This window comes from Simochromis diagramma, unplaced genomic scaffold, assembly GCF_900408965.1.
Source record: "Simochromis diagramma unplaced genomic scaffold, fSimDia1.1 OVJJ01000365.1, whole genome shotgun sequence".
Lineage (NCBI taxonomy): Eukaryota > Metazoa > Chordata > Actinopteri > Cichliformes > Cichlidae > Simochromis > Simochromis diagramma.
In genome coordinates this window covers 183,827-211,115 of record NW_024387230.1, presented here as the reverse complement: position 1 = coordinate 211,115, position 27,289 = coordinate 183,827, and the positions used below count along the sequence as shown (strand labels likewise).

Sequence of the window (27,289 nt, the reverse complement as noted above, 5' to 3'; positions counted from 1 at the left end):
TAATCCAGACTGTCTCTCACAAATTTTTAATTTTATTAAATTTAAAGAACATCGTAAATCATCTCAGGACAATTGGTTGCGTAGCAATAGCAATTGTATTCATATATTATATTTCCTTACGTGTAAGCTTAACGTGCTTAACACAGAAGACAAAAATATAAAAATGTGTATCTTTTGTTACATTTAATTTTGTAAGGTGCTGTTTTTAAAATCTGTTTTTAAATCTAAGTGTGGAAGGACAAATATGGATTGGTTACCCAAATGGAGATGACATATAAGATGACACTGCCGCAGACTGCCATTACTTCAACCTCTGCTCATCCCAACCAGCCACACCATTACCTGTGAAGCACCTCTGTAAATACCTTTAATGGTAGTTGCTACATCAAGGGGTTTGTAGGAGTATACTGCCTTTTATTTGATCCTAGTTTCCTCCCATTTATCTTAGTTAGGAAGGTAAGTTATTGTCATCTGGTTCATTTTGAATCCAGTCTTTAAGTGATGATGTGATGAATCCTGCTTCCGGGCCCAAACTACCCTGTGTTTAATAAGGCTGTTGTGTTTTGATTTAATGCTTTGTATCCGTTTCTATTTAATCTCAACAAGCCCCTAAAAACAGTCAGTGATCACTGTCGGCCTCTCTTAGGTTTTATTACCGCTATTCATTTTAAAGCTCAGTTTTTAAAACCTTACAATGTAACTACAGCTCAGCCCATGCAGCAGTATATTAATAACTAACCTCGTATTGTGGATGGATTATCTCAGTTGTTCTCCTGGCTGTAGTTTGGTCCGTTCACCGCATCCTGCCATGCAATTGCATTTGTCGCTGACCTTCGGGAACCCTCACGTGAACTTTTATCGAGTGCAAAAAAGTTCGCGTTCATCCTCCAGCTTCACTGTTTATATTATGCTAACCATAGCTGAGTCGCTAGTGATCACGTAGAACATTTTTATATGCCAGCTACCCAAACTTCAGTAACCCTACAAATGTCACTGCTGTTTACTTTTCTGTCTTCATTTATGTCGGAAGTGATAGCACAGCTGTCCCTTTTAATTTGTTTCAGAAATCTTGATAATCATAACAGCAGGGTGCAAGATGCTAGCAGGCAAGGCATACATGGAACGCCATAACCAAGTGGCCGGTGTTACGAGTTCAAAATATTGGGGATGGACACCAGAGGAAAAACCCACAATAACAACACTGGTCCGGTCGGGTTGAGTCAAACGATGATTTAATGATCACACACGTGGGAGATGGACACTGTATGCAGACAGTCTCAGATCTCATCTCAAAAAACACATCATCATAGTTTTATGAAATCAGGGTATTAGAACGCCCCTTCATGCGTAGTGACAGGTGTAATACAATCAATGTTGACAATTTTATTTAACACAAAGAATAACATTGTCTCCTTCCCGAGGGCAGACACTGACTGCCCCCGTCTCCTGGAACCATCTGTACCCTGCTAAGACACAACATGGCAGCTACAAGGACTCTTTCATTTATTAAGACCATCAGTGTGTATTGTTCTAAATCAAGCATATAATATTAAATGAATATTGCTGGATCAGCTACTTCTACTTAAAACATATTAGAACATGACTAAGCACAAAATCACCAAGAATAACATCTTATAAGTGCTGTGTAAGCGCGTGCGGCCTTCCAAGCTCAAAGCCTTTGCCCTCCATAGATCAGCCAGACATCACGCTGGCTGTAGCTTTTAACCTTTAATTACCTTGAGCACAACTCTAGAATAAGCAACAAACTGCAATGTGTATGGAATGATCATGGTTACATCTGCAATGGAAAATCATGTTATTATTCTGGTACCTGTAAGGAAAAGATCAAACTAAAGTTATCACCATCACTGTAATGCAAAGAATAATGTAAGGTCAAAAACTTCAATTTATGTTTAATGCAAAGCTGGTTATATACTTCTGATGAACTAATAATGCCATATTAAAATATTAAATGATAATGAGAAAAACATCCCCTCCTTATTCTACAAACTTTTGTGACCTCTGGATTCTCCAGAGGTCACAAAAGTTGTTTCCCTCCTTGGCCTACACATTCAGTTCCACATGCATCATTGGCATCATGGACATTGGAGTAATGACTCCAGGGTCCACTGCCCTCACAGACATACTTTCGAACATTCTTCTGGCACAAGGGATGAGACAACAACAAATAACCATAATACCCACCACAACAGACAAAGAAAACATGACCGAAGCGATAACCCCCTTCCACCGTCCGAACACTGAGGTCAGCCAGCCTTCCAACGGACTATCAAAACGCCCCCTTTTTCCGCTAACAACATATCAAGGGCCATTCTATTCTGCACTCCCATTAACGAGGTCGGACCCACCTGCTCCGCCAACCCCTCCAAGCCGTCTCTGATAAGGTTAGAGAGTCTCAGTACATTATAGTGAACATAATTGATCCTATCTACGTTCTTGTTTGGGGTCACTGGAAAGAAAGCAGAAATTAGTGGAATATTTTCAAACCCGGCTGCTATTTGATCAACTAGTTTAAACTCATTTGGAACCCCGCGATGTTTCCACCCCCAGAACCAAATACATAGATTGTTTGCGATGCCAATTCCCCAATGATAAGGTTAACGCGTTTCCAGAGGGGCCAAAATCCCTCTGTAGTTTAAGCTCGTTTTCTGATCCTAGTTCTAACGGTTCCCAATTTTGCCCAGTGTAACCCCTTACCTGGTCCCAGTTACGGCACCAGCTGTCATAAGGACGATTTCCCCTCTCGCAGTGCGTACTCACTGAATAATCCCAACAGACCCACACATTATATCCCCTCCAAGCACTGCCGACGTCCCTGCAATTAACAACATCACACAGATCAAACGTAAAAGAAGTTGTGGAGCCAATAACATAATCTAATTCTAAACCACCATATGTGCTGAGACACTCATCCTTTTTACCAGAGACCTCGCGCTTCACTCTTGCCCGCAGCTTTAAATCACTATAGATCACGCGTGGTGTAATTGGTGTATCAAACAACGCCGGACTGGCATGGCCTCCGTGCTCAGACTGGTTTCCCGGGTCGGTCTGCAACAAACAAATCAAAAAACAAATAGCCATGATTAGCAACATAATTGACATCAAACTCATAATAATTTTGAACATTGTGATGGCTTTTGAAACTCTTCTTTCGTCACCAGTGTCTGATTGTTGTGATGGCATGGTGGCATGTGAATGTTATGGTGTAGCAAAAAGTTCAAAGCCCTTTATCAGAGCCTCTCTCTTGTTCTAGGTGTTCAGTGTGGTACCGCTCCTTTTCGTTGGCGCGGTGATCTCCTCCTCGGCTGCTCTTCTTTCTTCGACCTTCCGGGTAGACCACCGGTCGGCCCGTTGCACAGGTGTGAGGGTTTATTCTGCCTCTGAATTTCACCTGTGTGGGGTGGAGATTGATCCTTCCCCACCAAGCCCTCGTGCGCGGCTGCGCACTGCGTCCAGTGGTACCAGGTGTCGCCTTTCCCCTTCAGTTGGACCGCTGTCGCCGTCCGAGCCGATACCTCATATGGACCAGTCCAGCGGGGCTCCTTCCACTTGCGTTTGATGACTCTCAGCCACACTGTTTTCGCGTCCGGGACCTCTCCTTCTCCTGTGGGCCCTTTACAAGCCGCCTGTTTTGTGAAACTGGACACAAGCGCCTTTAACTCGTTCCAATAGTCTGCGTGGGACCGGTTCCCCTTTTTGTCCCGTTCGACCGAGCCCACCGTCCAAGGTGCCGGAAACTGTCTCCCGGTTTGCAGCTCGTATGGTGTAAAACCCGTGGATTGATTAACAGAACATCTTATGGTCATCAACGCAACCGGCAGGGCTGCGACCCAATTTAGCCCTGTTTGCGCGCAGATTTTTGCCAATTTGTTTTTCAAATTTAGGTTCATTCTTTCTACTTTTCCCTGAGACTGAGGATGATAGACTGTTCCAAATTTATGCTGGACGCCCAACATTTTTTCTATTTTTGCCAAATCTTGATTTTTAAAATGGGTTCCATTATCTGATCTAATTCTTTTGGGGAACCCATGACGGGGAATGTAATGATTGATTAAACACTTAATGACAGTCTTAGCATCCTCCTTTTTTGTAGCCCAGGCCTCTGGCCAGCCAGTCAGAGCATCTACACACACTAACAAATATCTTACACCGCCAGGCCCGGAATCAATCATATCAGTGAAATCAATAACGATCTCCTCTCCCGGCCTCTCAGGGGGCCGAAACTTACCCACTTCCGGTTTTACTGCTGGCTTAGGATTGTGTGCCCCACAGATTAAGCACATCCTGGCCTTTTCTCTTATCATTCCTCGCAGCTCCGGATGCCACCAATGACACAAATTTCTTTCCATCTGGGCAATCCCCACGTGGGCAAGTCCGTGGGCTTCATCCACCTTCTGTTCTGCCATTTTGGCTGTCAGCACGGGGCGCCCGTCTGGCCCCCTCCACAAATGTCCATCCTGCCAGGCTCCTTTGCTTTTCCACACCCCCTTTTCCTCTGGGGATGCCTCCTCCTGGGCCTGTTTGACTTCCTCAATCAGGTCAACAGATATCTCCTCTTCTGAGGTTACCTGTATCATTTGTCTCCGTCCTTTGTAGCCTGCGGCCTCCTTTGCGGCTTCATCTGCTCTCTGGTTTCCTTTTTCCACCATGCTGGTTCCTTGGGAGTGAGCTTTGCATTTTATGATGCTCACCTCCTCTGGGTCAGCCAAGGCCTTTTCCAGTTCCTCCATTTCATGTTTGTGGGAAATAGGTGCATTGGTTGCTGTTCTGAATCCTGCTCTTTTCCACTGAGGCAGCTCCACATGCGCTGCTCCAAACGCATATGCCGAATCGGTGTAGATGTTCACTCTCCTGTTCTTGGCTAGTCTCAAAGCTCGAGCTAAGGCTATCACTTCAGCTCTCTGGGCCGACTGCTTTCCCTCAATCCTTCCTGACTCTCTGACCTGATAATCTCCTTCTACTCTGCAAACCACCGCATAGCCTGCTTTCAGTCCTCCTTCGTCTCGGTGGCAACATCCATCGGTGAACCAGTCCTCAGCTCCCGGTATGGGTTCGGCCTTCAGGTCCTCTCTAATCTTTTCCTCAATCTCTGCTCTTTTAGCGCAGTCATGTGGTTCCCCTACACCCATTAAATCTGCCATGTTAATTCCTTCATGTGTAAATGTCAAATTTGGGGCCTCTAAGACTTTGCTCAGTCTCTGTTGTGCCCGTGGTGACATACAAAATGCTTGTGAATTCACGTATGCCACTATACTATGTGTAGTAAGTATTTTTAGTGGGTGTTCTCTCACTACATGTGCTGTTTTTTTGATAATTCTAGCGACCCCTGCTGCATGTTGTGTGCATGTAGGATGCTTTGCTTCTGTTGGATGTAGTTTTACACTTACATACATGAGTACCTCTCTACCCCCCCCTTTTTTCTGAAACAACACTCCATTTACAATTGAGTTTGTTTCAGAAACATCCAAATAGAATGGCTCATCATAATTGGGTGTGGCTAAATCTGAGGCCCTTGACAAATCCTGTTTTACCCTAATAAATGCGGCTTCGGCTTCAGGCGTCCAAGGCAGCTCAGCCTTAAGGTTTCGAACGCCAACTTGCTTCATTAGGCCCCTTAAAGGGGCAGTTTTGCCTGCATAATCCGGAATGAACTGCCTGCTGTAACCTGTTAAACCAAGAAAAGAAAGCATTTCTCTCACAGTGCGCGGTTTTGGGTGTGTCAGAATTTGGTCTCTGTGTGTGTTCATCAAACCCACTGATTTGTGTGCGATTACCCGGCCCAAAAAGGTCACTTCAGGGCGAACTAACTGCAGCTTGTCTTTACTTACTTTAAAGCCGCATTCTGCCAACCTATTCAACACAACGAGCGACGCCGCTGTACAATCCGCTGCTGACGGGGCTGCAATGAGAAGATCATCAACATATTGTATTAATGTACAATCATCAGGCAAATTACATGACGACAGGGCTTCTTTAAGCACCTGATTGAAAATACCTGGAGAAAGTGCAAAGCCTTGTGGCAAACGTGTGTATCTGAGTTGATGGCCTCTGTATGTGAATGAAAAAATGTCTCTGAGTGACTTATGCAGAGGAAGACAAAAGAATGCATTTGCCAGGTCAATGCACGTGAACCACTTTTGGTCACATGTGATAGCTAATAAAGCTGTGTACGGATTTGGTACTGGTGCAGTAGTAGAGAGCAATATTTCATTAATGGCTCTCAAATCATGTGCCATGCGATATTTTCCTGTTCCATGTTTCTCCACTGGTAGAATTGGTGTGTTCCACAGTGAGTGAGAGGGCTCTAACACCCCGGCCTTTAACAGGCCTTCTATTGTTTCTGTAATTCCTTCCTCTGCTTCAGGTTTGTGTTTATACTGTGGTCTATTGATTGGTGTGTGTGATTTCAGCTGGAACAAAACCGGAGGACACTTAGCTAGGCCAACATCCGTGGGCCCTTTTGACCACAGACTGTCGGGCAGATTTGACAGTCCAGCAACTGCGTGAGGATGGTCTACACACTCCTCACCATGTGTTTTTGAAATTTCTTTATGTTCCAAAATCACTGTATCCTCACAGGCACAAGTTATACGATAGGTTTTACAATTTGGAGCATAAGATAAGTTAGGAATTTGGGTTCTTTGCCACCCTGTGTCGTCCAGTGCTCGCCTGACCATTGGACCTAGATCACCTGCACCATGACCCTGGTGGACCGCCAATGTAATGTGAGGGGTTGAATTTTCTTCCACATTGTACCAAAGCAGTTGTTCATCAGCTAATTTCACAGCCGCGGCTACACCTTCTGGTCCGATGTAAATGTCATGTGTTTGCACATTCCACGTCTGACCCTCAAGATCAGACTGAAACAATTCACGATAGGTGTCGTCACTATCTTTATCATAAAACAAAGACACGTGGTAAGGTTCGTGCGGAGGGAGATAAACTGCCAAGCTCATTATCCAGGGTCTCCACAGCTGAAATTGCCTCAGAACATCCTCTTTCACTAGTCTCCCCCAGTAAATGTCGGCTTTTGCTCTTTCACAGTCTTGAAGCAGATATTGAGTCTTTGAATTTGTTCCCAGGCACGGGAAATGCTGTCCCCCTGGCAGAGTCACAGATAATCCATCTGCTGAACATGTGATTGTGGCGCCCAATTTCACGAGCAGGTCCCTGCCCATGAGATTTACTGGCGCTTGCGATGACACCACATAGTTATGTTTCAAGGTCTGCTTGCCCAGCTTTGTCAAAGCTGGGTCAGTCACTGGCAGAGTGATTGGGATCCCGGAAAAACCCACCACGTTCACTGTGTGGCAGGACAACTTTGCACTGTCTGGTGCTGCTCTCAAGGTTGAATAGGTTGCTCCAGTGTCCACTAAGAAGGGCAATTCTGTCCCTTCTACAGTCATCGACAGCATGGGATCTGCCATTTCCATGCTGTTTGGTCCCTCCGGGTCCCTTCAGTACTGGTCCTCCCTCCAGTCAGCCACTGGATACTGCGTGGCTGGTGCTGCACTCGGGTCTGTGGCCTGATATGCTCCCCTAGAGCCATCTCTTGCTCTCGGAGCTCTGCGTGCCTGGGATTGGTAGCCTCTTCTTTGATAGTTCTGACGACGTTCTGGGCAATTTCTGTTCCAATGACCCTCTGCTCCACACCTCCAACAGACATTCCAAGGCACACTGCTGAGATTCCCCGTGTCACGAGCTCTTTGTACTCCCCCCGCTGAACCACCACGCACTCTGTACGATCCACCGGTTCCCCAATTCCCTGTGGGTTGGTTCTGCCTTGGTGCATTGGCGGGCCATCCGTCATTAGTGCAGGGACGCGGGCCACTATCTGGCCATTCGGGCCCAGGACCAGGCTGGGTCGCAACTATCATTATTTTTTCTGTTTTTTCTTTCTCCTCTTTTTTCTTTTCACAGGCTTTGTTTCTGGCCTCCGCCAACTGTAGTTTGAGTAGAGACGCTTGTGCCTCCTCCAACTCTTTTTTCTGCTTGTTCGCCCTGTCCTGCTCCAGCTGCAAACGATGTGAGACGTGTCTTTCCCACTGCACCGAATCTGCTACGGCAAAATCTGGATTTTTCTGTAGATCTTCTATGACCTGGTTTGGCAGCCCTGCCAGCACCGCTGAACGAAACCACGCTCGATGTTCACCTTCTCTACCCGGATGGGTACCTGTTTCTAACAACCACTGATCTCTGGCTTTTTCTAAAAACTCTCTAGGTGTGTTTTGGGGGTCCCAAGTTATTTTAGGTATGGCACCTGTGTTAGGGGTTGGGTACTTTTCACGGACTGCGTCAGACAAAGCACATTGCACTTCATGATAAGGCAAATCATTTGCATAGCGAGTTGTGCGAGCTATGGCCTCTACATCTGCTAGCCCACCACCGAGCATACACCGCGCAGAAATGGCGCGAAAATCACCAATAGCAAGCTCTTCTCCTTCTGTTAGCCTACCTAATTCTCGCAACCACCTTGCTCCTCCTCCAGTTATAGGTGGAAGCTGTTTAACCAATGCCTCCAAATCTCTTACTTTGTATGCGCGGTACACTGGTTCGTTTTTTGCACCAGCCACTAAAGGCAAATTATAATGAGTGCCGGCAGCTTTTTCTGCTTTGGTCACAGTTTTACGCTGTCCCAATTTTCCCTTGCCTTTTGAACTCTTAAAAATAGGCCTCCTCTGTCCCTGCTCTTTTTTCACCTGTCTCGACCTAAGATTCCTGGCTATACTTGGTTCTGACGCGACTCCTCCTCTGTCGTTGTCTTCGTCATCATCTTCCTCCTCTGAGGTAGATGAATCATTGTCGCTCTCCTCTTCTACCGTACCTTTGGTCATTTTGTCCTTTACGGTCTTCAGCGTATTTAGTACTTCCAATAGCCCTTGCGGGGCCTCAAGCATTCGTCCAAATACTTCTCCTGCCCATGTGTCTGACTTGGCCGTTGCTTTGGAATGTTTTGACCTGCTGGTCTGGGCCTGCTCTTCTCTTGCTGGTGTTGGCAGCTCAATAAAAGCCGGTTGTGCCATCCTTTCCACCAGTGAAATCATTTCTTCGTTTTTTGGGGTCCGATCCACTTCTCCAGTCTGGTCTGGCAGGCTCTCTCTTGTTGGTTCGGCTTCTGGCCTGTCTCCTCTCTCATGTGAACAGGAAGGCAAAGTCAAGCCTTCATCTGCGGCTGATGTTATCACTTTCCCTCCCCCACTTAGGGGCTGACATTTAACTGTCATAGGCCCTTCATTATGAAACACCAGTGGTACCCTGGTGTATTCAACATCAGCTACTCCTCCTACAACCATTGCAGTCTGTCCATCTGGGCCATGAACTTGTCCTCCTCTAAGGGTCATTACAGGCATGACATGTTGTCGTCCTACAGCATTAGATGTTAATGTGGCCCAAGGAAGAATCTCTGCTGTGTGATACTTGTTAGCATCTCCTGGTTTTGGAATCCAGTTCTTCATTTGGTCTTCCAGCTTCTTATTTTGCTTTTTCAGTTGTTTCAAAGCCTCCACTATGCTTTCCATATCTTCTGTTTCAGCTGTGTCATCCTCCTCCATCCAGGAAGATGCTCCGTTCCACAAGAACATCCACTTGCAACACTTTGCATGAGTTTGCTGTAGTTCCTTGATTTGTTGGTTAATTCTCCAGTTAATTGAACGTTTCTCTGTCTCGGTTTGCAGTTGTTCCAGTTGCTGCTCACATCTCTCTCCTTCTATTTTGAGCACAAGACTTAGGGCTATTTTGTCATCCAGCCCTCTCTGTTGGGAAGCAATAAGCTTGCCTAGCTCAGCCTCCATTACTTTGCATTCCTTCTCAGCTAATTTTGATGATCCAGGAGAAGCCAGGCGAATGGCTCTTTTTAGCTGTTCCAGCTGCTCCTTCAGAGGCTTATAGCCTCTGTGCCCAGTAGGTGTCATGCTCGGGCCGTCAGCCATTATCCTAGAACACAGGCTTACCTCCCTTTTTGTGACGTTCTACGGCTCCTCCTCTCGGGTCAGCCCGCAGCGTCTGCCTGTTAACTTTCAGAATTACTTTCACTCCTCCAAGGGTCACTGTCTCCTTGTGATCTGCTTGGTAAGACACACAGCCAACGCAGTGTGTCAAGACTTAACCAAGCCTCTTTCAATATTCACTTTTAATGACCACTTTCCACTCTGTAATATAAATGTTATAGACTCATACACACTGCATTTTAACTTTGGGGCACAAAACAATAACACAGCTCGAATGCATTCATACAGCCTTAAATTTTTTTACAGAAAATTGCCCCAAAGCAATATCATGTTTGCTCACAAACTGACAAATACACCCTGTTATTTACCGAGCGAGGGAGCAATGGATCAATTAAATCCAATCTCCTCAATAATTAGCTGTATAGCTCGCTCTGCTTCAATGTCAAACCATAATACTGTGATTAGCTTTCTTCAAATCAAACCTATGTTTCAAAGCCTTCCAAACACACACCCAAACACACAATTTCAACCACACACTTTCAAGCACACATTTGTCTCCTTTAAATCTACTAATCACTTGGGGACATCTCCACAGATAATTACATTATTTCCCAAGCAAGCATATCAAAATCAAAACCGTCTACTACAGACTCTACCATAGCCTGAGCAAAGTGGGCGGCCTCTGTGGGCTCCCAATTTGGATCATTTTCATTCTCAGTTATCTCCTTTAAGCCTCGAAATAGAAATAGGCAACGTTGTATATAGGCATTTAATTCATGCACCTCAATCTCGGACCACACTGTCATCTCATAAGGTGAAACACCTTCCTCAGTCACTATGTGACATTTACAGGTCACCTCCAGCCGACCCTCTTCCTCTGCAATTTGTATGTTACAGGTTGCAAAATACAGCACAGGCATGTTTGCTTGTATTCTATTTAAACAACGATTTAACAGTATTAAATGGGACCGTTTAGTGCATGGGACACCGTATAATCATTTATTGTTGAAGGGACAAATGTCAAAGGGGGTTCTAACAGGTCCACTTTATTGCGTGCTCATAAATTTTTATCTGGGTCACTCACCCAATGTGCTTTATTTTGATATTATTAATTATGTCACGCTTATTAGTGGCTCATATTTATTTACGGCCTATGTTTGAACTTGACAACAAAGGCAGAGCATCATTTCATCCTTTCAGGGTGAAACACTCCACTTTCTCTGTGTCATGGCAGCTCAGAAAACTTCATGAACTTTACTTACTCAAGGTATGGCTTAAAATCAGTTGTGTTATCAGTATAAAATATTTAAGATTTAATTAAATTGTTTTCAATTGACTTACAGCAGCTTACTCTGATCTAGGAACGCTCTCTTATCCTCCTCAAAAACTGAAGTTACTCAGTCTTAAATGCTTTTTACATTACTTAAATCAACTGTGATTAACTAATAACCTTCTAATGATTCAGACTTAGTTTAAAACATTCAAAAGCCTTCTATGGACCTATTCTAATCATAACCTATGTGTGTGTAAGCTTGTTTGCATTAGCCCTCTGCACTCAAGGCATTTACTACACTTTATCAATCCGGACAGTCACGCCGAATGAAGCTTCTGACCTTCAAAGGCCGAGCGCCAACTCATTATAAGCACAGTTGCAAGGTATGTCTGAAAATTATTGAAACCACTCTTTTTCAATTAGAAGCCATTATATTGTTATAACATCAAAACCAGCAGCTTATTTACAGGATTTCAGCAGTAAAAAGCCTTCTGCTTATAAGGCTCACACACACTCTGGGCAGGAAGTGAAAAGCTCCGTTCTCCTCCCAGCCACCAGCTCATTTGCATATTCACACACCGTCTAAAAATAGCTCGCAGCGCTGCAGCTGCGCTCTCGTCAACACAGAGGGTTACACAAAGCTCAGACAAAATTCTATTATTTTATATTACAAAAGACGTCTTATATTTACAATCACTGACAGGCCTGACAGATTCAGCACCTAACAAATTTCGACAAATTTAATATAACGGGTCTCACCGAAGAAAGTTTCACTTTTTTGTAATCAATCAAACAGTATCTGTTACTTCTGGGAACAGTTTCTGACCTAACTTCTAAAGAGCGCCTACACAATTTCGACAAATTTAAAATAACGGGTCTCACCGAAGAAAGTTTCACTTTTTTGTAATCAATTAAACAGTATCTGTTACTTCTGGGAACAGTTTCTGGTCTAATTTCTAAAGTCCCTAACTCAATTTAACAGTATCCAAAAAAGCACATGACACCATTTAAAACGGTGAGGAGACTCGGTAACTCCTAGCTTGATTCCGGGATGCCCTGTACCCCACAGTTAAGCCAAACTGAACTAACCCTGTTCGCCGACAGGTCAAAGCCGCGCGTCCACGACCAGGAGGGAGCGTAAACTCCGGGCTATGCGCTTCTTAGCAGACTTCTGGGCTGCCGTCCTATAATAATTTTCACCTAACCGATTTTGACAAATTTTACCATAACGGGTCTCACCGAAGAAAGTTAACTTTTTTACGACCAATTAAACAGTCTCTGTTACTTCTGGGAACAGTTTCTGACCTAATTTGTAAAACTATTAACCAGTCTCTGTTACTTCTGGGAACAGTTTCTGTCCTAATTTCCCTACCAAACTACCTGAGCCTTCAGCTCAATATCCAGGGACTCAAACCCAACATTCTCTGTTACTTCTGGGAACAGTTTCATATTTCTTCAACTTCATTAAATACTCTTAAGCAACTTTAACTGCATAACACACGGTGATTCTCATCAAAATCAAAACAGACACCAACCAGCAACGTCAGTGAGTAGACTTTTAATTTAATGCAGCCCAATTTGGCACAATTTGGGAATCAACTCAACAGGCAGTGCCTTACCTTTTAGATGCACCCGGGAAGCTCACTCACATCAGATCCCTGGTCCGTGCCTGTCCGCTCGACCACCTCAGACCGTCCACACTTCACACTTCCACCCCAATATCCCGGACGAGCCCCCAAGCTGTTACGAGTTCAAAATATTGGGGATGGACACCAGAGGAAAAACCCACAATAACAACACTGGTCCGGTCGGGTTGAGTCAAACGATGATTTAATGATCACACACGTGGGAGATGGACACTGTATGCAGACAGTCTCAGATCTCGTCTCAAAAAACACATCATCATAGTTTTATGAAATCAGGGTATTAGAACGCCCCTTCATGCGTAGTGACAGGTGTAATACAATCAATGTTGACAATTTTATTTAACACAAAGAATAACATTGTCTCCTTCCCGAGGGCAGACACTGACTGCCCCCGTCTCCTGGAACCATCTGTACCCTGCTAAGACACAACATGGCAGCTACAAGGACTCTTTCATTTATTAAGACCATCAGTGTGTATTGTTCTAAATCAAGCATATAATATTAAATGAATATTGCTGGATCAGCTACTTCTACTTAAAACATATTAGAACATGACTAAGCACAAAATCACCAAGAATAACATCTTATAAGTGCTGTGTAAGCGCGTGCGGCCTTCCAAGCTCAAAGCCTTTGCCCTCCATAGATCAGCCAGACATCACGCTGGCTGTAGCTTTTAACCTTTAATTACCTTGAGCACAACTCTAGAATGAGCAACAAACTGCAATGTGTATGGAATGATCATGGTTACATCTGCAATGGAAAATCATGTTATTATTCTGGTACCTGTAAGGAAAAGATCTGTCACGGTCTGGCTAGGGCAGACCGTATGTTGCAGGGAAGGACTCAAGCGCAGACCGAAATGAGGTATGAATAACAAAACAAGCCGTTTATTAAGGCAAGAAACGAGGGTACAAAATAATAGGGAATCGATGAAAACTAAACAATGACCTAGACTGGGTGAACTAAAACGAAACATACAAAACTCTAAACATAACAAGCTGACAGGGATACCTGGAGCCGAGACATGGATGAGCAGTACAACAGACGAATACAACGGGTGAATTCAACGGACGACCTGACAAAGAATGGCTGAGAGCACACAGACTAAATGGACACAGGAGGATAATGAGGGAAGTGGCAGCACCTGGGGAACCCAGCTGACACATGAACATAATCACGTCACAGGGGGAGAGTAACTGAACATGATGAACACAGACACACCAGACCTCTTCACAATAAAACAGGAAACACAGACACACCAGACCTCTTCACAATAAAACAGGAAACAGTGAGATATAGACATGACAACCTGAACTGACAACATAAGCCACAGACATGAAATAGACAGACTTGACACTGATCAAAGGCTACTAAACGATAATCATAATCACAACAGTATCAAATCATAAAATAGCAAAAAAACACCAAGATAACTGAAACATCAAGTACCAGAGAAACATAAAGGAAAATCCATGATGCAAAAGTACCAAAACATAATGAACTCAAAATACTGGGTCCAACGGACCCAGAACCGTGACAGTACCCCCCCTCAAAGGGCTGACCCCCGACAGCCCCAAACAAAAAAAAGGCACAAAGCACCAGGCCAGGGCGGGCGGAGGGGGCCCAGGACGGAGGGACAGAGCCCAAACAAAAAAAAAAACAAGGAGCACCAGAGCCCAAAAAACGCGGGAGAGCATACCAAAACCAAGTTAAACCAGAGCTCACCAAGAGTCCACAAAAAGTTCAGGGGACCGACCGTGCACGCAGCGACGGCGGCGACGGGCGAACAGTTCCGGAGGCCGACCGTGCACACGGCAACGGCGGCGACGAAGCAGGTCCGGGGGCCGACCGTGCACACTGCAACGGCGGGCAAACAGTTCTGGAGGCCGACCACTTGGAAGGCAGTGGCAGCCACTGAGCAGGTCCGGAGGGCGGCCGCGATGCCAGCGGCGGCGACAAACCCTTCCCGGAGGCCGTCCCCGAAGGCCATGATGCCACCTAATAGGCCCGGAAAACGGCCAGCAGAGGCGAGGCGGAACGGGTCGAGCTGGCCCCGACGGCGGTGTGGCAACCGCAGGACCAGGCGAGGCCGGACCAGGCGACGGCGTGGATGAAGAAGCGGAGGCCGGACCAGGCGTGGATGAAGAAGCGGAGGCCGGACCAGGCGTGGATGAAGAAGCGGAGGCCGGACCAGGCGTGGATGAAGAAGCGGAGGCCGGACCAGGCGTGGATGAAGAAGCGGAGGCCGGACCAGGCGTGGATGACGGCAGCGGGACGGCTGCGGAACCTGACGGCAGCGGGACGGCTGCGGAACCTGACGGCAGCGGGACGGCTGCGGAACCTGACGGCAGCGGGACGGCTGCGGAACCTGACGGCAGCGACGCTGCAGGCGGTGATGCGAATGGTGTAGGCGGTGGCGTGGAAGTCGCGGGGGATGAGCCAGCAGGTGACGGCTGAACGGACTCCCACGGACTGTCAGCGGAGACAGGAGGCTGAACGGGCCCCTCGGACCCTCCAGCGGAGACAGGAGGCTGAACGGGCCCCTCGGACCCTCCAGCTGACGAGGCATGAGGCTGGTGTGGTTCTCCGGAACCACCAGCTGACGAGGAAGGCTGCTGGACGGGCTCCTCGGGCCCTCCAGCTGACGTGGCATGACCAGTAGGTGCAGAGACCACCGGCTGAACAGAAGGCTGAGTGGGTGATGGAACAGATGACTGAGCTGAACAATGGGGAGCTGGCTGAGCTGCACAGTGGGCTAAGGGCTGAGCTAACGGAAGCACGGGAAAGTGTACTATGGACTGGGTGGCTAACAGCGCTAATGACTGAGCTAAAGACTGAAAGGCATGCAGTAGTGATGGCGGTGTGGATTGTAGACCGAATTCCCCTGAGCCCTCAGTAGAGACAGGAATGGGTGCAGGAGCATGCCGGACACTAGCCACTCCCACCCGAGGAGTAGGTACGGGTGCGGAGACGGGCTGTATCCTGGCTGCCCTCACCCTGGGGACCGGAACAGGTACCGGCAACGGCTGGGCAACTGCCCTTCCCACCCGAGGAGCAGGTACGGGTGCAGAAAGGGTCAGAGCCTCAGCCGGCCTGGAAACCAGAGCGGGAGCCAACCGGGCCTCAGTCTCCCCCACCCGAGGAACAGACACGGGTGCAGAGGTACGCTGGGCCCGAGCTGCCCCGGGAGGAGAAACGCGAGCAGGAACGGCAGGCTCAGGGTCAACATATACGGGGTCGACAAAAACTGATCTATCAAAAATGAACCCGCCGTCCACTTCATGTTTAGCAGTCCTTGTTTTAATAGTTTTTGAAATCTTTGGGTTAACAGTTGTAGCGTGAGCTGACTTGGGGATGACTGAACCAGGCTTAACAAAACCGGAACTGACAGAACCTGAACTGAGTGTTTGAGCCCTGGTGACGTAATCAACAGTCTTTCCTTTAACCGTAAGTGCAGGCTTAGGCGAGCGGGAATTGTCTTTCAGCCCTCCCTGTGTAGAGGGAGTAAAACAAAACGGATTCTCCCAGTCCACGTCGTCATCCATAAGGGACGTTCCCCACGGATCAGAAGTGAGCTGATTACTTTTAATGTCAGACAGGACGTGAGAATAAAAGTCATTGTCACTCACCACCGTGAGTAGCTCAGCATTGTCCAGTTTATGGCGGCGGGCGCGCCGCCTCCCTCGAGCAGAGGAAGCTGGCGGAGCAAGCGACTTAGCCTCCGGTGCACAGAACGGTGACACCGAGGCTGGAGCGTGAGCGCCTGTAGCCACGCGAAAAACTCCCACCTGAAGCGGACGAGGTTTGGAAACAGGCGGGGACTTACGGCAGCTCTTGGGACCTCCGAGAGCCAGCCGAGTCCCGTGGAAAATGCGCTCATAGTCGGGGGCGCGCCACGGCTTCCAGCGGAGCTCCTCCTCCAGCTGGGCGAAGGCTGCCTCCCGACGCTCGTAAAGCTCGCGGTCTGCTGAGTCCATAGTGGTCAGGTCGTACTGTCACGGTCTGGCTAGGGCAGACCGTATGTTGCAGGGAAGGACTCAAGCGCAGACCGAAATGAGGTATGAATAACAAAACAAGCCGTTTATTAAGGCAAGAAACGAGGGTACAAAATAATAGGGAATCGATGAAAACTAAACAATGACCTAGACTGGGTGAACTAAAACGAAACATACAAAACTCTAAACATAACAAGCTGACAGGGATACCTGGAGCCGAGACATGGATGAGCAGTACAACAGACGGGTATAACCTGGAAGTCCCGAGGTCAAAATGGGAGACGCCCCCAAGGGTGGTGGAGAATGACCGAGCTAAGATCCTGTGGGACTTCCAGATACAGACGGACAAAATGGTGGTGGCTAACCAACCGGACATAGTGGTGGTAGACAAACAGAAGAAGACGGCCGTAGTGATCGATGTAGCGGTTCCGAATGACAGCAATATCAGGAAGAAGGAACACGAGAAGCTGGAGAAATACCAAGGGCTCAGAGAAGAGCTCGAGAGGATGTGGAGGGTGAAGGTAACGGTGGTCCCCGTGGTAATCGGAGCACTAGGTGCGGTGACTCCCAAGCTAGGCGAGTGGCTCCAGCAGATCCCGGGAATAACATCGGAGATCTCTGTCCAGAAGAGCGCAGTCCTGGGAACAGCTAAGATACTGCGCAGGACCCTCAAGCTCCCAGGCCTCTGGTAGAGGACCCGAGCTTGAAGGATAAACCGCCCGCAGGGGCGTGCTGGGTGTTTTATATATATATATATATATATATATATATATATATATATATATATATATATATATATATATATGTGGAGTAAAACTAATAACTACATTTTTATTAATTGTGGTTAATATAAAATGCAACATTGATTTATACGTTTACCAATGTAAAGAAAAAAAAATTTTTTTTTGGCAATTCTGCTGTTTCTTCGCTGTAGATAAACTGTCAGTCCATGAATGCAAACCTTGCATCTACGCAAAGCCTTGAGGAGTACCAGATGATTCAGAGGCTGATATCTGATACTACTCAGCAGGATGGACATGCTTGGATTGGCGCTTCGGATGCAATAAAGGTATGCTAACATACACAAAGTTATTTACCAGGAACTTAAGAAAAACAAGAATAAAAAAGAATTCCACATGCACAAAACAAAAAGGGTTTTTTTGGTGCCTAAATAGACAAAAGACGAAAGAAAACGATCAATGTATCAATGTGCCTTTTTTTAGAAAGTATAATTTATTGTTTTGTGTTTCCCAGGAAAAGTTTTGGTTTTGGAGTGACGGGACCCCTCTCAAATACACAAACTGGTGTACTGGACAGCCTGATAACTTTCAGGGCAATCAGAACTGTGCATATGTAAATTTCTCAGGTAAATCACTGTGTGGTCATGATAAAATAATCATGTGTTTACTTAGCACTAACTAGGTTTTTGGTACTTACAGACAAAAAGTGCTGGGATGACGGTGGCTGTGAATCTTTTATTCCATCTGTCTGCGCCAAGAAAATCTGATGAAAGCACAAATACTTCACACAAGATATCACCTGAAGAATCTGTGTGTCATTATACATCTTTTATCTCCTTTATTGCTGTAATGCTACGCAAGGAATGAAGCGACAAGTAACATAAACAAGAGCTGGGTTGTCTCTTAATACAAGAGAAATGAATTTGTTGTGGAAAGAATGCTTTTAGCCCAGTTTCATTTAGATGTAGACTGAACTCTTATCTCTCATCTTCTAAATCAATAAAAAAAGAGCATTGAATGAAGGTGTGTCATTAATCTGTCTTAAATTCATTAAAGCTTTGCAATATGTACTTCAGAATCTGTACAGTTCTGCAACTATCACTGTGTGGTTTAATATTCGCAACATCTGGAGCTACAAAGTCATGGAATATAATAGAAAATCTGGAAATCTTTTTTTAAGTGGCGTTTGTAGGGTTACTGAAGTTGGGCTAGCTGGTAAATAATGATGTGCTATATGGTGGCTAGCTACACAGCTATGGTTAGCATAATATAAACACAGTGAAGCTGGGGGATGAATGCTAACTTTTTTCTACTTGATAAAAGTTAACATGAGGGTTCCCGAAGGGTTAGGAGCAAATGTAACTGCATGTGAGGTTGCTGTAATCGGACCAAAATTGAGTGAGGAGAACAACTGCAATATAAGGTTAGTCATTAATATACTGCTGTATGGGCTGGGCTGTAGTTGCATCATACTCTTTTCTCTCTGCAGAACATTTCAGTGCATGTGCCAAAGAAAAGGAAACAAAATGGCTATTGTTCAAGTCATTACTACTGCAAGAGAGTGCTTGTATAAACAAGAGCTGTGCTACCCTACTATTGCCAATGTAGGGTACCAATGCAATGCTACCCTAGGAAAGACACATACAAACTCACACTTGGCCCTCTCTCTCTCTCTTTCACACACACACACACACACACACACACACACACACACACACACATTGTGCATTTCTATTTATGTTGTATCTTTTTATTACATACCCCTACACCCCTCTCTTTTTTTCTGCCTGTCCTGCCTCAGACATGTCAAACTGTATACCACAAATAATGTAGTAGCACAAAAAGAACACAAATGGAAATGAAGAAATAAACAGATAAAAGAAAAACCTGAACAAGAGGAGCCTATAGAAAATTTATCAAGCAATCTTGGAAAAGAAAAAGAGAGAAGGAACTTTCATGACTTTAGCAACATTTCTAACGGGTTGAGTTCACTTTTTAGACCACACACGTCAGAGAAACATATCTTTGCATGTTTAGATATTTTGGGCTCTGTCAGATTTCAGTGAAACAAAGCAGTGTTTATTGAATTAGGCTCCAAGTTCCATTAAATTGTTTGGTCTTATGTGTTATTTTCCTATAGTTGTTTCTTCTGTTTTTCAGCTTCCTAATAACCTTGAATACTGTTCAGGCCTTGGGGCACAATTCTCTGATCTTCTGTTGTCTTACAAGAAGATATTTTACCATTCCTGTTGGAAACTTCCAATCTGATAAGGTTGAAGTTGCTCAAAGATCAGATTTTAGCCTGCTGGGTGTGTATTTCTGGTCGACTGGTTTGGGGAAACTAAACATTAGAATGCTTGTCTGTCTAAATCGTTACATTCCAAGAAGATTCCATCTATTTAAACATCAGCTAGGGTCAAGTCTGGCGTTTTCAGGAGGAGAGTGTTGTGTACTTCAGTAAACTCAGGGGAGCTTTGAGGTGACAAGCTCTGCACACAGGAGAATTTGTGTTGGTGTGTAATTTAAAAAAAAATATTTAAAAACAACAAAACAATAATTATATGTTTTATTTTTAAGAAAATAATTCCAACTTTATTTGTCACGGCTGGGGCACCAGTCGTGTGATGGAGTGAATGAGGACCCAAGTTGCAGACAGCGATGGAGATGCGAGTGAGGTTTTATTTACAGTGTTGCAAAGTGACAAACAGGAAATGAGGAACAAGCCAAGCAAAACCTAAACTGGGAAAACTAAAAACCAAACCTGAAATCATAACACAAAGGGAGGACACGAGGCAAGGGGCAGAGAAACACCAAAATAACACAGAGTGACACAGACAAACCGACAAGGAACACTGACTGACACCCACTATATATACACACACACAAGGTAATCAGGTAATGGCACACAGGAGAGGAGAACAGCTGATCCTAATTCACAAGATGACAGGAAGACACAAGCTGACACAGTGATAACAGACACCGACCTTCAAAGTAAAACAGGAAATTCACAAAGACAAACTCAGGGACACAAACAGAGCAAAGGAGGGAGAACACTAAAGAGCTACACAGAAGAACCAAACCCTAAGCACTAATACAAAATAAGAATTAACACAAAACATAAGATGAATCCAAAATGAAACACAAAACACTGGGTAAACGACCCAGGATCATGACAGTACCACCACCCGCCGGCTGGCTCCTGACAGCCTCAAAATACACCACCAGATCCAGGTGGTTCAGGACGGAGGGCCAGGAACAGAACAAAACAAGAGCCCCCAGGAGTCCAAACAAAGCGTCCATAATACACTCACAGGAGCAGAGTCCAAAACATAGTTCAGGGGGCCAGCTCGGGGACTGATAGCACAACAGTTCACATAGTTGCTGGCTCAACAACCCAGGATCATGACATCATTGTTTACTTTCAAAAAACAAAAAATCAGCCCAATATGGTGAATGTATCTGCCACATATACCACTGTTAAGATAAATTGCAGAAATATATTTAATATACATATTATAAAAGCCCCTTGATGGAAATTTTGGATTGTTTTTAGGTCATGAGTAGGGATGGGTACTGTTTAGCTTTTATCGGATACCAGTACCAAACCGGTACTTTTGAAACGGTGCCGGTACTTAAACGGTGCTCGAACTGGTGCTTAAAGAATGAAGAACTCAAAATTGGTCCATAAACCTCTCATGTTCAGCTGTTTTTTTGTAAAAAGATAACAATGTTAGCCTTTTCTGCAGCTATGGGGCATATATGGTATCACTCTTGGCTGGAAGCAGTGCTTAAACAATGGAAAAAACACAAACTTTGTCCAAAAACCTCTCATGTTTAACTGTTTTCCACTTTTTCTTTGGTCATTTTAGCCTTTTTGGCCAGGGTGAAGGGAGTATCTGCCATCAAACAAGAAGACAGCCGCGTGTAGCTATGATGATGTTTGCTAGTTCACCTTACCTGCATTAATGTAATAACGTGGTTAGCCTTATCAACGTAAATTACACACGAACAACATTAAGCTACTCACGCAGAGAAGAACGGCTGCTGCTGCCATCATCATCCGTCATCATTTCTGCTACACTGGCAGGGCTAGGGGCCAGGACTCTCCTCTTCGGGTTTTTGGGGGATGTTGCTAACTCCGGGTCTGATAACAGGCAACCCACCCGCAGTAGATGTGCTCGGTGTGAGGTCTCGCAGCAAGCTATCAAATACAGCGCATTTCTCGGCTTTTAACAAAATGCTATACGTCGCCAGGTGTTTCATCAGATTCGAGGTGTTACCTCCTTTGCACAGTATCACGTTAAAGCACTTGTTGCAGGCTGCTGAGTTTGCATATTTTGCTGTGAAGTACAGCCAGACTTTGACCGCTTCGCCTTGGGCATTTTTAATCTGTAGCTCTGCTCTAAAAGAACGTACATACCTGGACCCGCCTACTATGCTTGCAAAGGTAAAATGATTGGCTAGAATCCGAAGTGTATGACATTTTAGGAAAAATGGTCTGGTTACTACCGTTTATGTCAGAACCGCTTCCTCTAAAGTGACAAAGTGAATCCTGTGTGCCTACTAAATAATTTGAAGAAACTTTCCATTTTATGAGTTTATATGTCATCATGACCACTGATTATTAAATGTTTGTATTGTTCCTTGTCTATCCATTAGCATTTTACATTTAAAATTTGCTGTAACACTTAACTGGAAGAGAGAACAAAACTTTCTGACATGTAAGCAACATGATGTAACTTTGGTTACCGGTACCGGTCCGTGGCCGGGGGGTTGGGGACCACTGGCGTAGTGTGTTACTGATGCTGTGGATGACACATTAGCAAATCACATAGTAAGGACAGTCAGCAGCACCATATTCTTTAACCTGTGCAGGTACATAAAGTTTTGTTGGTATGCAGATGTGAATTTAAATGAAATGTTTTTAAACAAATAAGCAAATATTTTATACTTTAAGACAATTTCCCAGGACATAAATATCTTCAACAGAGGGTTAAAGTAGGAGCTTCTCTGGGAGTCAGTCACTCAAGATACTCTTCACAGCAACAGTCTTTGACAGGACATACATCTCCCACTTTATGTCATGTGCCAGGTAATGTCTGTAAAGTCAGTTCACTGTTTGTGCATGTTCTGTGTCAGACTGAAGGTTTTGATCTGCTTTGCTACCCTGTAACCTATTACACATACACACATCTACTACTGTATGCCTCACATACATCCCAGTGTCTCTTTCTGTGTAAATGGTCTAGGTTCTAGTACTCACTGTTTGACTAACATAAACTATTATACTAATAATGTGAATGTGAATCAATGTGATTGTTAGTTTCAAGAGCAGCTGGGTGTTCTCGAACCATAACAAATGACAACCAGTTTACCCTGTTGTCTCTGGTTCAGTACCGCTTCAGTTCTTTTTGGGAGGCATCACAATGCAAAACTAATGGTTTTTCAAAATCAGGATAGCCCAAGAGTGGTGGACTTAACAGATTGTCAATAAGATGGTAGAGCACTGCCTGATGTTGGTCTGTCAATGTGATTGGCTGGCTTGAGGGAATTTGGTCTGATTTCTTCTGTCTCTTCTTGTGCATGCTTCCATTCGATCCTTTGTCTTTGTCTTATGGGCAGACAACAGACTGTAAAGTGGCCTGGGAGTGGGTGAGAAGTTTGGTATATATGGACGGTAGTAGAACAAGGAAAACCAGAATTTTTCTCAAATCTCCCACCGTCTCAGACTTGCAGGTTTTCAGTGCCTAAACGGGTGCTAACTCAGTGTGATCCATGCAGTAGCCTTTAGACACAATTCTTCCCAGAAATGTCACCTTGTCTTTGTCTTTGAATTGTCTTTGAATTTCTTTTACTGATGTATTGGTCACTTGGTTTTAATATGTATGTTTCACACTTTATTGGACACAGTTAGATGGTGGGGCCTGGTGATTGTGTCTTGGGGAGTGGAGGAACATTGAGCTTTAACTTTATTGCAGGCAGGCTGACCCCAGAGTGGGGCAGGATTCCACAGGTAGTGAAGTCTTTTGTTCACCATGTCTTTGAGAATGGGGGAAGTGGCAGAGTGGCAAAGAGCTGGGTTGACCCTGTAAAGAGGTGATTAGGGTAAACTCTTTCCTTGGAGGAAATCATAGGTGTAAACAACAGCTGTGTAATACCTTATGTTCTCTTGACTGTATTTAAACTCAGGGCTGTGCAGGGAAGGACAGAGAGAGACTGCTGTCAGTGCTGCGATGGCTTCTCTCTCACTCAAGCTTGGTTTTTATTAAAAGATGGTGGCTACTGCTCATTGTATCTCTGCAGGCTTTGTTAATTAAATGTCCATAACTTCTTTAAACACCTCGCACTTGTTTGGAGTAAGCTCCACACCATGTGCTTGATAGTTGTACATAATATCACACAGATGGTACTCAAATTATTTGCTGTGGACATAATTGTTATCCACATATGGCTGAGATATTTCATCGGCACTCCTCCATACTGCACTGGAACTCTACTGGAGGCGAGTAAAAGTCAAAGGTGTAATAAAGGATTTGAGTGATCTGCTACTCTCCTCCAGAAAACCCTAATGATACGTCCAACACTGAGAAGCAGTGCACTCCCATGCAGTCGCACACAGACTGTGGTTGATGAGTATGGGGACCATGATTTCTGAATTCATCCTCTTCTTCAGCAGGTCCTCCAAATACTTCTTTATCTCCTTGTGGAGTGGCTTGGGTAATGAGGTGTATGTGCACTTCACTAGGGTTGTGTCACTCCACGTAAACTTCCCTCCGCCTCAACTCTCTGTGATTTTAGTGTAGCTTTATTGTTTGACTGAGTTTGTTTCTTTGTATTGTTACGACCCCACGTAGAGGTCTAGGTGGGTGTGTGGGGACTGGTAACAAATGGGTCAGGAACTGAATGAAAGAAAACCATACAGACTGTTCAGTATATATTACAGCTTTATTACAAATAATCTTTACTGAAAGAGCCGGCAACACCACCAACGTTTTTCCAATAACACTAGAAAAAGAAAAATGTCGCAACAACCAAACAAAAAACTCCACACTACAAAGAGGCACTTCTGGGGGCCCACAAGCCCGCTCTGTCACTAGCAGCAGCAAGCTTCACTGCTGCTGCTGTTGAGGCCCACAAGCCCACACCACTCACATGAAGGCTACTCTTCCTACTGATCCTACAACTCCACACCACAGACAGGACAATCACATAATAGGACCGCTTTCACCACCTTCACACACAACTTGGGGACACCAGAGAAAACCACCCTCCCACATCCAGTTCATCCCCAGCTTATATGACCTCACGGAGGTGATTGCTGACTGGGCCCAGGTGGTAAACGAGGCCAGTGAACAGCAGCTGTGTCCTGGGGAGAGAGAAGACTGAGAGAGAGACAGAGGGGTGGAGCAAGAGTCGAGGAGGCGGTACGAGGGCAGTTTCAGGAGGCCCTGCTAGGGCCTGTTAAGTCATAAAAACAGTTACCTTAATGGGCTTTATATTGTAAGGTAAAGACCCTTTACCTTAAAAGTAAAATGAGGGAATTTCTAATCATATTTTTCTGACATTTAATTTTCAGTCATGATCTGAATTAAAGATGTTTTTTCTACAATTTTACTAATTTTACCAGATTTTTAATCATAACATTTGGCCAAACAAGTACAGTGGAGTATACAGTACCACGAGCTACATTTGAGGTCAGATCAGTGCATTTATTGATGTGATGGACATTATTTCTTGTATTTTATTTGCCTGCTATTGTGGTTGAACTTGTCTGCAGCCACAGCAAAGACAGGAGGACACCAACCATGAAACATGAAATCATTTATCAGCTTAATTCTACAGGAAACAATAAAGTTAATCAAACTTTTACATGTAATGGCTTTAAACACTCGTGTTTTATTCTATATCCCTTCAAGCCAATATAAGAGTGCCATTTATATAACTTTGGTTCTGCTTCGTGTTATGTATGACTTATGTGTTAATGGTCCAGGTAAAAATGTAATGTCGAATACAGACATTTAACAACTTGAAAAAACATGATTACAGCAACGTTTTGTTATCAAAATGCTTTCATCACAGTTCAGTGTTTCACATGTCAGTTCTGCATTTCTCTGCATTTTTCTCACCAAGCATGCTGTGATCTTATCTCACAGTAAATGAAGAATGATGAATGTGTTAAACAGAGGTACTATTTTTTCAGTGACTTCTCTCTCAGAAAGGCTTCTCTTATGTTTATCCTCTACAGTTCCTCTTCAGTTGGCTCTGTGAGGACATCCCGGACAGCGCGCTCAAGCTGGAGGGCTTTCATCTGCTGCGCGCTGACCGGCAGGCCTCTCTCTCTGGTAAGACCAAAGGTGGAGGTGTCTGCTTCTACATTAATAGTGGTTGGTGCACAGATGTAACAGTGATTGCTCAGCACTGCTCTTCCTCTCTGGAATACCTTTTCATTCACTGCAAACCGTTTTATTCTCCGCGGGAGTTTGCTTCATTCATCCTGGCCGCTGTTTACATCCCGCCAGACGCAGATGCGCAGGCAGCTCAGTGCGCACTCGCAGAGCAGATACTGCACATGGAGCGGACATTCCCGGACTCTCTCATCATTGCTCTTGGGGACTTTAACAAAGCCAATCTGAGCCATGAGATTCCCAAATACAAGCAGTATATTAAATGCCCGACCAGAGAGGAGAGGACATTAGACCACTGTTACAGCACGATCAGCGGGACCTATCGTGCGGTGCCCCGCGCTTCACTCGGACTTTCTGATCACGTCATGATCCACCTAATCCCCGCGTACAGACAGAGGCTGAAGCTCTCCAAACCTGTCGTGAGGACTAAAAAACTGTGGAGCAACGAGGCTGTGGAGGAGCTTCGCACGTGTTTGGAGTCTACAGACTGGGACACAATGAAGGCTGCTTCTAACAGCTTGGACGAGTTTATGGACACTGTCACCTCCTATATCCACTTCTGTGAGGACAGCATTGTGCCATCACGCACCAGGGTGAGTTATAACAATGACAAACCCTGGTTTACTCCTAAACTCAAAAAGCTGTGGCTGGAAAAGAGTAAGGCGTTCAGAAGCGGAGACAGGGACTGCTACAGAGAGGCCAAGTACAGGTTCACTAAAGAAGTGGACATTGCTAAACATCAGCACTCTGAGAAGATGCAGCAGCAGATCTCAGAGAATGACTCGGCCTCTGTGTGGAAAGGTTTTAGGAATATCACCAACTACAAGCCTAAAACCCCCCACTCCACTGACGACTTGCTCTTGGCCAACACCCTCAACGACTTCTACTGCCGTTTTGACGAGCCATCAGGCAGCCTTCACACCTCCAACGGCCCCAACAATAGCTGGGTTTCATTTGACGTAGACGTGACGTCGACGTAAAGCGCGAAATTTGACTGGAGGGCGGAAGTGAAAAAGATCAGCGCAAAATCACAGACAGACAGTACGCAAAATGCCTTTGTCCTGTTGTGTTTACGGATGCTCCAGTAGGTCGACCCGAGAAACTGATAAACGGTATTTTAGGGTACCAAAAATAGCCCAACGAAGAGGAGAAAAATGGAAAATTCTAACCGAAAAACGTAGGAAAAAATGGATTTTAAATTTACGTTTACAGTCGGGAGGAGCAGAGTCTGCCAATGCCCGTGTCTGCAGCGACCACTTCGT

General features: G+C 45.1%; 2 protein-coding genes across 2 annotated transcripts in view; one reads left to right on the top strand and one right to left on the bottom strand.

Moving 5' to 3' along the window:
- LOC120746822 (ladderlectin-like) overlaps positions 1-18,644 on the top strand; it is a 34,487-nt gene extending 15,843 nt beyond the window's left edge. Inside the window, exons 3-5 of the mRNA XM_040052321.1 lie at positions 17,817-17,951; positions 18,137-18,248; positions 18,322-18,644. Of these exons, the coding sequence (XP_039908255.1) occupies positions 17,817-17,951; positions 18,137-18,248; positions 18,322-18,389 (315 nt within the window). The 3' untranslated portion in view covers positions 18,390-18,644. The remainder of the gene's footprint in view (positions 1-17,816; positions 17,952-18,136; positions 18,249-18,321) is intronic.
- Positions 2,076-7,511, bottom strand: LOC120746816. Its single transcript, XM_040052311.1, has 2 exons — positions 5,850-7,511; positions 2,076-5,686 (listed from the first exon to the last, which is right to left on the bottom strand). Exon 2 carries the CDS (start codon positions 5,625-5,627, stop codon positions 3,279-3,281), a length of 2,349 nt encoding a protein of 782 aa, XP_039908245.1. The 5' UTR covers positions 5,628-5,686; positions 5,850-7,511; the 3' UTR covers positions 2,076-3,278.
- Positions 18,645-27,289: the final 8,645 nt, after the last annotated feature.

Excerpts from the sequence above, each read along its gene's own strand:
- LOC120746816 (XM_040052311.1), bottom strand. The coding sequence starts at position 5,627 with ATGAAGCAAGTTGGCGTTCGAAACCTTAAGGCTGAGCTGCCTTGGACG.